A 14,751-nucleotide genomic window follows, 5' to 3' on the forward strand; every position below is an offset into this window, starting at 1 on the left:
TGCGGTACATTCAGTTTGAGAGTGACCTTCTAAACTGCATTTATTACAAATAGAGGTTTTTGTACAAGCTTTTTTAGTGTGTCCAAAACCATAACATTGGAAGCATCTGGTAACTCTTTTATATTCTCTAATCTGGTGCCTTGTCCATTTTAAATAAATTTTCTTGTCTTTCATAACCAGATTAAATGATTGTGTGTCCAAGGAAACGATCCAATGACATCCCATATTTGATTTCATATTGAATCTCGGTTCTATAATCGCATTCTCTAGAACGACATTCTGAGATTTCAGTAAATCCTTTATTTCCTCTCCATTCAAGGCAGGATCAACATTATAAATCATAATTCGTGGATATATTTTCTTACGTCTTTTTACATCCAATTCTTCTTTCAATATACTATTTTCTCTTATTGCATTTTCAATTATTGACAAATCGTCGTATTTAGTGACCTTAATCAATACTCCACCATTTTTTATTTTTTGTACTCTCTGCACACCTATTTTAAGATCAGTTGGAGAAATGTTTTTAATTAATTTCTCCTTTACTTGTTCAGAAGTTTGATTCCTTTCTTTAGGATATATTAGAGTCACAAATTCTACTTCTTGTTTCTTAAAACTTTTTGTTCTAGATCGTGATCTTGATCTTTGTTGAACTTTTTCTGCATAAGTAGCAGCTTGCTTTTTATGCTTTCCTCTTATAATATTTTCTCTTTCGGCCAATCTTCCTCTTAGTTCACCATTTTCAATAAGAACACTATTCATTGCATTCTGCAGTTTTCTAAATATTTCTCTAATTTTATTACCTACAGATTTGTTCACCTTATCAGATGGGTTACCTAAAACCTCATCCAATTCTTTAGAGTTTTCATTAATAAAGGACAGTACGTTGTCAGCGATATAAGATACAGTATCTTCCGATCCCTTTGAAATTCTATCTTCTTTTTCAAGAACTTCCCGCTCATTATTCGCCATCCCACGCAGAAAGACTAACTGAATGGTGCACCAAAACTTCAATTGTAAATAAAGGCATCCATTATTAGCGTGTTCGAAATTTGAAAAGCTTATATCTCTTAAAGACTTGTTGCAAATGAGTAAAATTTTGCATAAATATCCACAAAAGTGTATAGAATGAAAGCACAATCAATTTATATATTTACATGGTGTATAAACTTCAAATAAACAGAAAAACTTTACAAACGTATGCAAATGAGCCACTCAGAAATTCAACGTAAAAAGGCTTGTAACTTTCAAAGTACTTAAATCTGAAGCACAAGACCAAGCACGTAATTCAAGAGTAGCATATAATTAAAAAACATGCATTATAAATCCACATGCATTGTCTTTAAATATCAAAATTAAGCAAAAGTACTCACATGCGTATGCTAATGAGCAGCTTGACACGTAGAAATTTTTAAACACTTCTAACTTTCTCAGTTTTACTCATCCAGTCAAAAGATGCACATTTTCAGAAACCGGAATGAAAGATGGATATAAAAAACTCACTTTCACATTCACAAAATTAAAGTTTACCAAAATACAAAGACTTTTTTTTCCCGACCAAAACACACACCAAACAACATGGATGCCAGTTACGGTGGGGTAAGGTATGTGTAAACAACAAGCCCCTCTTTATTGTGAGCGAAACAATGTCGAACAAACAGGGGAACACTTGCTTCAAGTACGCCGCACCGGTCAGACGTTTTGAGAACAGATAAGGATCCACTAGGAAATCATTAAGGATACATATTCTGATGTTGCGGCAAGTCTTTGCTGGGTTTACGAAGGGCAGTTACGTGGGGATTGCTTTCAGCTCAGACGTGTCCGTTTCAAGTGTTAAAAATGTTTTTATTTATTTATTTTTAAAGGACCTTAAAAATAAAATTTTTAAATAATATTTCAAATTTTATTTAATAAATATTTATCAAAACATGCATAAACATACTGACGCAAAAAATACAAATTTATACTTATTTTGTGTCTGAAATCTAAAAGTTAGTATGCATAGGAACTTTCTGTTGGTTACACTTTCTAACTCAAATGCATTGACAGCTAAATATTAAATTTTCAGACTGACATTCAATTAACCATTAAATAACTCATTTAAATTATGAAAAGGAGGAAACTTGAAAATATATAAAGCCAACTTAGTTTTTTCTTTTATTTATCAAATTTTTCTTCCACACATGTAGAAAAAAAATATATTTGTATGTAAATAATTATGAACTTCTTAATTTCCGACAAGCACGAAAAAGCGTTAATCAAATCTGTATCTTCAAACACTGGAATAAGATTTACATCACTGTGTAAATTAATTAGCTGTATTTGTAGATTCCCTGGGACGTTACCTACGTTCGTCTTGGTAATGAAAATAATGTGAAACTGGAATCGCAGTCATTAAAATTTTGAACTTTTTCTTCAAATTCCTGTCATAATAATCAATGCCATAATAGTGCTAATTAATTTACAAAAAATAAATTCGACGTTAGAGAAAAATTGCTTCGGGAGTCGCATGCGGACCGCCAATTTGAGACCACTTTTTGTACCATTTGTATCTTCAAAAATTTTTTATTTCTTAGTAAAGTGAAATGAAAATATTCGAATTTATTTTACTAATTTTTAAAAAAAAATTCATTTTACATATTTAAATGAAATGTTCTTTATTTTTAGGAGTCTATTTCAAATGGATGGCCAAAGATCGGAATAGTTTCTCCAGGTAGCATAGAGAAGTTTCTGAAAGTAAGTTAATGCAGTATTCTTGACATGTCTATGAATTTCTTAACGAAAATAGAAGTAATACTGCAGTTACATAAATATAATATTTTATGAAACTGCAGTAACTGTTTGATAGATGGTAGATAGACCGAAAATATTTTTTGAAACAATTGAATTTTTCCATTTGTGTACCATTACTTACGACATATTGTCGACTAAATTGTAATGATAACGTAGTTCGTTGCATATAATTTCATATTAAATGATTGCTTGACCAATTAATTCTACAGTCACGAGCGGATTGAAGTTAGAATAAATAGCGATTACGTAGTAGTAGATACCAATAACTTTTGAAGAATTACAAAATCACTTGGTAATCCAAACATATTTTTATTATCTATTGATTATTATGTGGCATTGCACAGCACAGGGTTTTCATTTTTATGCACTTGTGATTTCATTTTTTGTGAGCAGTTTTCTTATTTTATGTTCATTTGTTGATAACTGGAAGCGAATTGCCTCGTTCTACACTGAGGCTAATTGTTTTATTACCTAGATAGGCCAAGAATCCTGCGACACAAGGATGTGTAGTTGAAACAGACGGCAGCTGTAATTTTGCTTTCTCATATAAGATATTGATTTCCTCTTATATGCAGATGAAATTCAGTTAAGCTTTGAATTTGAAAGTAAATTTTAGTTCGCTATGAGATATCAGATCTATGAGGACTTCGTATTCTGTTGAATTTAAGCTCGATAGTTTTTTGTTAACACTTAACAAATTCAGTACCCGTTCAAAGGAATTTAAGCACGGTTTCTTGAGCTGTCGGAATGCAAATTTCGAAAGAGTTTTTCAAAGCTTCGATATGAGCCTGAATATTTCTCTGGTTTTTTCTTCAATCCTGAAGTTATATTCCTTCAATATTTTTATAACAAAAATACAACTCTTATCTTACTTTTCCAAGCATTTCAATCGATACATAAGCGTCCACTTGAAAGAAGCCACTTTGGCGTTTGCATCAAGAACTGCGGCGTTTCTCTCTAGCAATGGTAGATTTATTATGTTCGCAAGAAGGACTCATGGTGGCTTCCCATATTTTTTGCACATTAATATGCTTTTTAAGAGGTTGTGATTTTATATACTAGTTTATTATATTTATTATCACATTTATAAATAGAAACTTACCAGCTACACAACTATAGGTGACAAAGAAAGCAAACGCACGGCAGATTGGTGGAAAGATAGCTAAAAAGATGTAAGGTTTATCCTAAGTTTTTAACAGTTATCTTTAGTTAAAGCTACTTTCCTGTCCTTTCTTATTTCAGCTTACAATCTCCTACCAGCCTGTGTTTTTAGAATCACGTTTAATGCAAATGAGTAAGAGTGGTCTTTAAATCGAAGTTCCACTGACTTCGAGAGAAAGCCTCAGAGTTTCTGACTAGCGCGCGTTCTCCTTTTGGCTACGTCTCTCTCTAAGCTATGCTCGGCCGTATTTCAGGCCCTTGATAGCTTCGCCAGCTTATTCGATATTTAGGGGCCAACTAATTAGAATTTTGATAACCTCGGTTATATCTTTTTAGTTAAGCATTAGTTAAGTTTTATTTCTGACTACTTTGAGTTCAAGCCCAAGTGGAGGCTTTGTTGTACGTCCTGAGAAAGGGACCGACTGTACACTCTTATTTTGAATAATAAAGGGTAATTAACCCTTCTTGAGTTTACGTCTCTGTTCACGAACTAAAGCGATTATTCACTTATCAGTTCATTTAGCTGTTAGATAAAAGGGTGGAACCCCAAAAATCGCAATATTATTTTTATGAACATTCATTATGAAGTGTTGATTAGCTTCGAGCAGATTCTAGGAATTCTTGATGAATCGAGAAATTCCTCGAGTGTGCAGTTCCAAGGAATAATTAAGCATTGTCTGCTAAAGGAGGCACGAAATTAAACTTGGTGAATTTCTACGTTCAAAATGCTATTTCTGAATTTCCGATTTTGATTCTACTTTTTGTTTCTTATTCCTTGATTTCATTGGGCCCACCAGCGGCCGAGCGGTAAAGTCGCTGAACACTGGTAGTTCGGTCCGAGGTTCGAATCCCGCGAACGGGCTGGCTGCATGGGCGTTTTCGTGGTTTTCCCATGTGTAACGTGTATACGAGCCAGTTTCCCTTAGAAAGTCCTCCACGAAAGGCATCCCTCCCCTTAGGCAGATAGCCCTCGTGTGCTTTGCCATAATTAAATATACACATACATACACATACACATACCTTGATTTCATTTAGGTTCATATATACTTTACTTTTCTGGAGCGGCCCAGAAGCCCCTGGGAATTGCACAAGGAGCGCAGATTGAGAACCGCTGTTCTATTCTATATAAATGCTTTTCTGACGTAAAAGATATCTTTCAGAAATTTGCATTCTGAAGATAATAAGTTACTAGTTGTATTTTTTTAGTTATATTTCGCAATGTGTGTGCACAGTGAAAAAAAAATGAAATGTTTTTGTATCCTATTTTTTATTTGAACTAAACCCGTTACGAAAAGCTTCTCTCTCGCGGGCATTTTTTCTAAGGAACCAGTATAACAATTATAGTTTAATATTTTTTTAATTAAAATGTTCCATGTGACCAGAATTGTTGCAGTTATCTGAAAGTCTACTTTATTTGATTATTTATTATAATTATTTTTTAAACTGGAACCACGGAATAACTTTTAAGAGATGTTTAATCGTGCAATCTTTCTGAAAGTGGCAGACATTTGCAATACATTTATTTTTTAATCTAACCAATCAAAAATTAAAATTATAAGCAATAATTATTGTTTAAATTTCTTCATTAACATGCTTGCTGCAGTTTCGGCTGAAAATTCTTTTAGTCATTAATTTAATATAATTGTTGTTCTAGAAATCAACATTACCTCTATATAGGCAATATAAAGCATACCTGGAAAGTAATCAAGATGTAAAAGTTTCTACTATTTCTGAAGGAATAAAGAGAGTCAGAGAATCTAAAGGGAACTACATATTTATGGTAGAATCCTTGGCCAGTGAATATGCTCTCGGAAGACAACCTTGTGATATTGTAGTCACACATGATTCCGCGTTTTATGTTGGTTATGGAATAGCATTCCCATATACATCACAACTGAAGTAAGTACATACGTTACGTTCCTAAATCCTCCATAATCAAATAAATTTGTTTCATGTTATCATTGTAATTAAGCTGCATCAGATTCCTGATTAGCCGTGAGCGGAGTATCCGTGCATAATCCTCAAAAGGAGTTTAAAAATAAAATGCTAAATTACCATGAATAATATTCACACCTTCTTCTCGTTTTCCTCAAGCTGCAGGTTTACAGGAAGGCAAGAAATTTTATTATGGCCAAAAGCTTGAGAATTGAAATGGATTATGGCAAAGCATGCAAGAAATAAGTAAGACACAATAACACGCCGAATAAATTAATAAATTCTGAATTAGCATGCAAGAAATATCAGCCTAAGGATATGGAAGCCTTTGTGAAGGCCGTTTCAAGGTAATTTGACTCATATTCTCATTATCAATGCAGAAAGCCATGAAATTCCCAGGCAGCCTGCCTGTTCGTCAGGATTTGAACCCGGATCGAACAACAAGTGTTTAACGAATTTACCACTGATCGCTCACTGGTGGCTCCAAAAGGCTTGCAAAGTTTATGACCTTTCCAGTTAGTGCTTTCTATTGCAGTGTTTCGTTATCACTATTGTTTAAATTTGAGCTCTTACACCGCAAAGAAAAAGCATTCTGCGAATGAAATAATAGCTCCATTCTTGACTAGTTAACTTTTCAGTATTCTGGGTTTAAAAATGTTAGTTGAGGAAATCTAAAAGAATGAATAGGGAACACAGAAATGAAGATTATAAGCTTTTATTTTACGGCAAGAGATCCCGGATGCAAGGAAATAAAAATAGCTACTAAAAGTGAAGCAATAGGAAATAGAATCTGAGATGTGAAACAGCAGCGGTGAACAGTGATCGTGCAGTAGACATGCTATAAAATTATATGGTATTACAATAGAGTTCGAGTTTAATGACATAACAGAAATTTCTTTAGAAAACGGAATTAAATTTTTATGCAATTTTTACTATTATTTTAATAAAAAAAACTAACGCATGGAGCGCAGTATGGTTTTATTAAAGAAATTTAAACAGCTTCACAAAAACTAATTGTCTAATTGTAGCAAATAGTAGGTAAACAGTTAAATTTGAAATTTAAAATTATATTAATAGGCCCGTTTAAAATTAAGCGAAAGGGTTCGCCCAAGGGTACCTTTGTTTCCTAAAAAATTGAGATCCCTGCTTCTAAAATGGGCTAAAGGAAATGTGAAATAAATTGCTGCACACTTCATGGATCTAGTGAAGATTTTAGTATCGTGTACACAGTTCGATGTCCCTAGTGATCTAGGGTGCTTTGCATAAGGAAGAACAGAGCGACTTGAATTTATCAATCGAAATGTCAACATCCTGATCTGCAGAAATATTCTACAGAGGCAAGATCATAAATTGTTGCCGTACTGTTTAACAGCGATTTAGACGTGTCACAGCGCATATTTTAAAAAGTTTCGGTTCTGTGCCACAGAGTCAAATCGCTAAGTAAAAAATCCTGATCCCAGTACTATCGTATTAATGCACAACTATTTATATTGTTTTTCTTTATGCCCCCTTACCATTTTCAAGATAAAAATGCCTACAAGTCAATAATAGCTGTACATAGGTTTAACTTTGTGACCATCCAGATTTAAATCCTGTAGAATATCTTCGGAACAAGATAGTTTAAAATGTATTGATAAAAATACCTACCTCAGGTTTAGTTCCATAACAAGATCCAAAATCTCATTTCATGTGTGCTACAGTGCTATACAGTCGTCATCAAGGACAGGCATGGCACTACGAAATATTAGTGCCATTAAATAGCACTACAAAATTAGATTTTCTCTTTTTCCCCCTATTTATTGTTAAAGCCTCTCTTTTTTTACCATAGATAACGGAAGTGGTGTCTCTTCTTTTTTTCAGTTGTGTCAACATCAGTTTTAATTAATTCATGCATAAATACAGTTAAGATTCAAATGATCGCATGTTTAATTTTTCCGAACACTTATAGCTGTTCATGTTGGTTTTATGCAGCTTAGTTGCTCATTTTCGTAACGAACACCGAATGTAACACATTGCCTCTATACTTGTACATATATTGTGGCATCTCCCACTAAATAACGAAGCAGTGTCTGATATAAACATGCATATTAGGAACGTGATTCAAAATTACCCTAATTCGGAACACATATCGACCATTGGTGTGTTGCTATCATTTCCATAACTACAGTTTGAAAGGTATACTGATAGAAAATGAAATATCAACACCAAGAAATTAGTTCAGAGGAATAAAATGAAGATAAAGCATTTGTATAGGTAACATATTTATTTGATTACTTTTTCAAGAACACAGGTTAAATACTTTGCATGCAAACATGCAAACGCTCGTGCATTGGATCGTACAAATGCCAGTTGTCATTTTATTAACAGCGAGCTCCATGCCAGCTGCATTTGATAAGTGAAATCAGCAACGATCTGTGTTAGTTGTGGATGGCGTAAGATTGTCCCATACATGCTTGAGGGACAAAAATCAAGTGATGTCGCAGGCTAAGGCAACATGTCGATATTCTGTGGAACACGTTGGATGATAGCAGCGGTATGAGGACGAGTGCTGGAAAATTCTCCTGAAATATTGCTCCAGAATGGCAGCACAACCGGTGCAGTCACCAGTCTGAAGTGCAAATTTACTATTAAGTTACTTGTTATTCCACACACCTTAGGAAAATGAAAATAGGAAATGTACAACCGGTGCAGTCACCAGTCTGAAGTGCAAATTTACTATTAAGTTACTTGTTATTCCACACACCTTAGGAAAATGAAAATAGGAAATGTTTCCTCACACCATAACTCCTTATGTAGGTCCAATGTATTTAAGCCGCCGACAGCTTGGATCTTCTTCTAAGCAGCATACTGCCATCATTGGCACCAAGAATGAAACGGCTCTCTTCTGAGAATACAAAAGATCCCCACTCCGCTCTCTAGTGAGTTCTAGCTTGACAAGTCGCAGATGGCGGTGATTTGCAGTTAATAGTATGGTTGCTACAAGGCGTATGGCTCGGAGCTGTTGCTCAAGTAATCGATTTATTACAGTTCGCTGTGTTACTTTGATGCCAACAAAAGTTCAAAAGTGTGCTGCAGATGCAGTGCGATGCGCTACAGACATGCGGCGAATACAATAGTCTTCCCTTTGAGTGGGTGGTACGTGTACGGCCGGACCCCGGCCTACTTGAGACAGTACCTTCCTGTGACCATTGCTGCCAACACGCATTCATAGTGGATACATCCCTGCCAAAATGTTCTGCAGTATCGCAAAAAGAAAATCCACCTTCTCGTAGCCTTATTACGCGGTCTTGTTCAAATTTAGTAAACTGTTAATACTCCTTTTTTCGTCTCCTTAAGGCATTTTTGACTTGAATCTCGCTAACAGCTCCTAAAAGATAAATAAAACACTTGAAGTTTACAACGCGTATTTAAAGCAAGCGTGATTTTCATGCTCATAGCGGCCCTATTAACGGCACATTTATTCATCTAGACCGAAATCTGAATAGATGTCATCTTTCAGATGCGAAACATGCCTCCCAAATTTTCTTTAACTAGGACAACTCCTTCTTGGTGTTGCGATTTAAATTTCTATCACTGTATTTTTGCGATGCGAATACTTCAGATCATTTTTGGTCACCTTTTTTTATAAGCAAAGTTTACAGGTTATATTATACATGACTGCGCTAACGCAGAAGTTCATTTACTTAAAGAAAAATATTTCTATAATTATTACATGTATAGGTATACTTCATTAGTTTAGTAAACGTTACAACTGTCTTTCACCGGTTGCGTAATGCTGAAGAATGTGGCTTTTAATCTGAGATCTACAAATCACACAGTTTCATAAATGACTAACATTTCTTAACTTCCTTATTATCAGCTGGTAGTAACATTGAATCAACAAACTATTATTTACCTTTGAAATTTACACTAGTTCAACCTGTGAGAAATTAGCTAGCTCGCTTTTCGAAATAGCCATAGGTTATTTATTGTTACTGCTGTTATCAGTTTGGATACCTGCTTGCGAGACCATTTGCTTTGCTTTGCTGGGTATACTGCAAAATCCAGATAAAAGTAAGTTGAGCTTCAACGTGTCGGTACACTGGTTACTGGTTATCAAATGTGTCGGTACACTGATTTCGTTTTCAGAAAGGGTTTTTTTTTTAATTTTGTTTTTCTTTCTTATTTTTTTTTAACTTTAAGTCAGATATTATTCTATTCATTACACGAATTTCGTGTCTTGACAGAATAAAAATTGTTATCATTTCACTAATGGAAAATATTTACTGCATTCCTCATTCAATTTTTTCATTTCAAAATATGAGCATAAAATCTTCATGTGGTGTAAATTTATGCTTACATTATTTAGTTTTTTATAGGTCCAGCATCGATACAGCTTTGAATTCCATACAAAACAAAGGATTATTAGGCCATCTCTATCGTAAATGGTGGATCGACTCAAGTGAATGCAAAAACGGGAAAGTAAGTCTCTTCATCTTGCAGAGATATCCAATGTAACCATCTTATAAAAATATAGTTCAATTCTACTGAAATAAGCCATGTGAATACCATACCATTATATATCATGCATATGCGCAGATTTTTTTATCAATGCTAAGAAAGGACTTAGTAATTAAATTAAATTCTTGTAAACATTTTCCGGAAGATTTTAGAACTAAAACTTTTCTGTTAATAAGAAGTAACTTGAAATTCACAGTCCTTGTACATGATATATTATAAAAAATTTTGGAGTGGAGGAATTTTCTGCGAGAAGAAAATTTCTTTATTTGCTTCATAGGCAAGAAGCATTCTATTCAGAATAAATAACTCACGTCAGAGCCAAAACAAATTTTTGAATTACAAGCGACAAATTATAAAAAAATAGTTATCTTGTAAGGTTCTACTGTAACTGGGAGCTTGTGTAAAAGTCCTACAGACCCTAATGGACAAATAGCGAGTTATTGCTTAATTTGAAACAAATCGCAAAGTCTAAACAAAGTTGAAATAACCTTCTTATTTAAAACCTAAATGAACAGAAAGGCACAACTTGTGCGACAGACGAACTTACGCTATTTGTGGGAATTTAAATTAGCATAAGATAGCGTTAAAAATCAAATATAGGTGAAGTTTAAATCATAATAATTGGTTAATTAACATAAGATACCTCATAATCTTCTGATGTAGGACCATAGCTACTGTGAAAATATAAACTAAGGAAGATTTAAGAAAGCAGACTGTAATAAAACTAGACTTATGGAGGTTTACAAAATCATACAGGAAGAACACAGTTCTGTTTTAAGTGAATTTATATACTGTTATAGACTGCTCTTTCAAGATTATTTACACTAACATTATATATTATGTAGACGTAATGTTATACGTCTTATAATTATCTTATCTAATGATATATGTCACAATATTTTTAACATTTAAATGTAGCAGTATTCACGTTTACCGAACAGAAGTTGTAATAGAAACTACTTTAATTTGTATTAATTTCAAGATCATATAAAGACATACAGAATATATTTCCAGAGAAGGATGGTTAAAATGTCTACTGTCATGTAATGAAAGCAAATGTCATTACACTCTGTGGCATATAATTTAATCCCTGTCTGTAGTAAAATATTTTGAATTAATATTTGAATATTAAGAAAGAGAGATGAGACTTATACTACTCAAAGGCTATTTTATGGCATGGCAAAATGATCAAGTATACACTGAATGGCCGAAATATTAGACAAATCCTTTTTTTTAAACATGGAACAGTCTGCTAGTGACTTGCAGACAAGTTAACATATATGAGTAGCTTATATAAAGCACTGTCGTTATAGTTATCACTGCAGTTAGTCTGAAAATGGGTACGATAAAAAAACTGGAGTGACTCTGAACAAGGTATAATCAGGAGTGCAAGAATACTCGTTTCTAGCTTTTCTAAAACTGTCAGTGTTCTATGGTTTTCTCGTGCAAAAATATCTTGGGTGTTTGAAGAGTGGCAATTGAGCAAAAAATTTCAGGCAGCAAGGACAATTCTGGTCAAAAATACTACTGAATGAAAGAGGTGAGAGGTGGTTATCAGAATCCGGCTGCAGCATCATAAGGGCAACAACATGATATATTGCAGTTCAGTAAAGTCCAGGTGTAACACAAAGTATACCTCAATGCACAACTCGATGGAGTTGATAACATTTGGTCTTAACACCAAAAGACCTTCAAGGATGGTAATGCTAACACATTATAAACAAGAAATCATGGTTGCTCTGGGACCATGATAAACTGGACCTCTGACACCTAGAAAATAGTTGCTTGTACCGATTAATCTCATTTTCTGCTAAATTAGGAAGATAAGACTATGCCGCAAGCAGAACAAATTCAAGGCAACTCATAAGCTTGTATCCATAAAATTATGATCTGCGAAATATTTGCCTTTAGTCACATTATAAGGTAGTATTTTCTTCCTCCTTTCTGCAAGCCTTCGCGATATTACGATAGCACACTCGATGAGTATTCGAGAGGTGTAGGTCCGAGTCCCGGCGAAGGCATTGCTCATATCTCACGTCTCCTGCTTCAAAAAAACCTAATGTCTCTACAACATGATATGGCTAGAAACAGTCAGCACAAAACTTACCTCAATACCATTGCAATGCACGTACTTTCACTTACGGTGGCGGTTCTACCTGATGCATTATCAATTTTAGAAGTATAACGCACCTTCTCACCGCTCATAATTGATCTCAGATTGGTTTGAAGAGCATGATTCGGAGTTTAAATTTGCCAACTCCCTTTTCCGCCTTCAATCCTATTCAGCACTTGTGGAATGAAGCAGAAAAATTAATTCAAAGTTTGTGATACTACTATAAAAATGAACTAATTTGTAGCTGTCATTATATCAAAATAGGCTAATATTCCTCATAAATTATATCAGGACCTTGTTGAGTCCATCTCCAGAAAAACATCGGCTGTAATCAAAACTAAAGGTGAACCCTGCGTTATTAAGGATTTTCTCTAATATTTCGCAACTCCTTAACACACTCGTTTTCAGATATGAACTAAACAGATGAAATACACTTTCCGCGTATTGAAAAATGCAATCGAATTTTTTTTTTGTTGTTGTTGTTTCTAAGAACTATTCATGTAACCAAATTTGTTACAAAGCAAAGTGTGTGTATGATAATTGCCCGTCTAGATTTACTCCAAAGCACACAAATCTGTAAGTGGAGTGTGCTTCATATCGTTTTTAGGAAGCGTAGCTAAACATAACTACTGTTGTATTAATAACTGATCGATAATTAGTAAGTGGCTAAATGAGGCAATTCCTAAGTGAAATGAATGTACAAATGAAACTGAAAGCTGATAGTAACAGAAGTCATGTGGATATTATACCAGATAATTCATTATCCATTCGCCAGATTTCGCAGCAAAGGGATAATTTCTTATTGCATAATGCTCCAGTTAATTTAGTACTGTAATCAGATACTTCAGTGTGCACTCTTTATTCCTTAAATAGTTTTTCTAAGCCACCATGAAAAAACTTTGGATGCAGATAAATAAAAAAATGCAATATATTTACTTTTTCTTGATGACCGATGAAAGAATCTAGCTTTAAAAATAACTTTTGAGCTTCCTATATTTGTTACATTACGTATAATTATATAGTTTAATAAGTAATTTAGGAGTGTTATCGTTTTCCGTTGCATTTTAATTGCCCATATATTTTTAACACTTTGATTTTGAGTCCACACTGAATTGCTCTGCCCATCTCAGCGAGGGGATGAGATGGGCAGAGCAATTCAGCAATTAGAATTTTCATCCACACATTTTACTCTAGCAATTCCAGTGTCCCGAAATATATTAGTACATTATTGAGATTTCATTGTGATCATTTCCCCTTAACATTTTATGAATAATTGTAACTTTGATAAGAAGTATTTTTTTAGATGCAAGCAGTTACTCATGATACAATACGTTCCTTTTCTGGATTGCTGTGTATGACAGTTTCAGGATTTCTCATCATATTAATAGTGTTTGGAATACAGTACGCAAGAAGATCTCAGAAAAGAGAAGTCAGACGACAGCAGGTAAATAAATCGTTACTATATATATATTTTTAATGAAAAGCTGTATTCATTCCTTGTGTTACTTACTGTAATTCCAAAATAACACAAATAAGTTCGTATTTTCACTAATATGTAGCTTTCTCTTCTGTTATGCTCCATATTTAGCCATAAGTATAAAAAGATGCCATAGCTGTTGCTTAATTTTCAATGCAAAAATATTAATAAAAATATTAATATTGCATTGTTTAACGGAGTAAGAAACAGGAGGGCAAACGCTCGTGAGAAACGTAAGCGTGAGAATTCCCCGCTCAAGATAGTTCCTGCATTATCAATCTGTCCATTTATTGCCGCTCATCAAATAATTGTCACCGACCGCTTCTGTAAATGGTGTTCGGACCTTGCATCTTTCAAAGAATATTTCCCAGGCCAAGCTACCGACCATTGGCGTTGAACTTACCTATCGAGGGATGCTTTGAAGGAACCACGGGAACTACAGCTCCGGAGTTACAGCCCCGAGTGAATGAAGAACGAGATACAATGATGTAAATAAAAGACAGAGAGAACTGAACATCTTAGCAGGAAGATGATTGATCGGTAGTCCCTCTTATTACCTCCAAAGTGTACTGATCCTCCGGGGTCAGCAGCCACGTCGCAGTTATACAGGAATAAAATAAACTTGTGCACGAAGAAAATGCGTTAACCCTTTGCAGCACAGTGTGTCCGGTCTGGACACACATAAAAATTTCCTTTTGTACGCACAGAAAAATTGAATGAAAAAGGATTTATAGATTACTATAGGTTACTCTGAACCTTCTTTATTTATCAA

The 14,751-nt window shown here is 34.2% G+C and overlaps 1 protein-coding gene across 3 annotated transcripts in view; it reads left to right on the forward strand.

Annotated features, from left to right (window-relative positions):
• Positions 1-14,751, forward strand: part of LOC118202236 (glutamate receptor 1-like) — a 148,647-nt gene that overhangs the window by 119,617 nt on the left and 14,279 nt on the right. For all 3 annotated transcript variants that reach the window (XM_085808075.1, XM_085808077.1, XM_085808076.1), the window contains 4 exons: positions 2,668-2,736; positions 5,609-5,853; positions 10,248-10,350; positions 13,806-13,946. In XM_085808075.1, coding sequence (XP_085664201.1) covers positions 2,668-2,736; positions 5,609-5,853; positions 10,248-10,350; positions 13,806-13,946 — 558 coding nt within the window. The remainder of the gene's footprint in view (positions 1-2,667; positions 2,737-5,608; positions 5,854-10,247; positions 10,351-13,805; positions 13,947-14,751) is intronic.

The sequence above is a fragment of the Stegodyphus dumicola genome, chromosome X1, assembly GCF_044657685.1.
Source record: "Stegodyphus dumicola isolate Sdum_Otavi_A_Nest chromosome X1, ASM4465768v1".
NCBI classification, from domain to species: Eukaryota; Metazoa; Arthropoda; class Arachnida; order Araneae; family Eresidae; genus Stegodyphus; species Stegodyphus dumicola.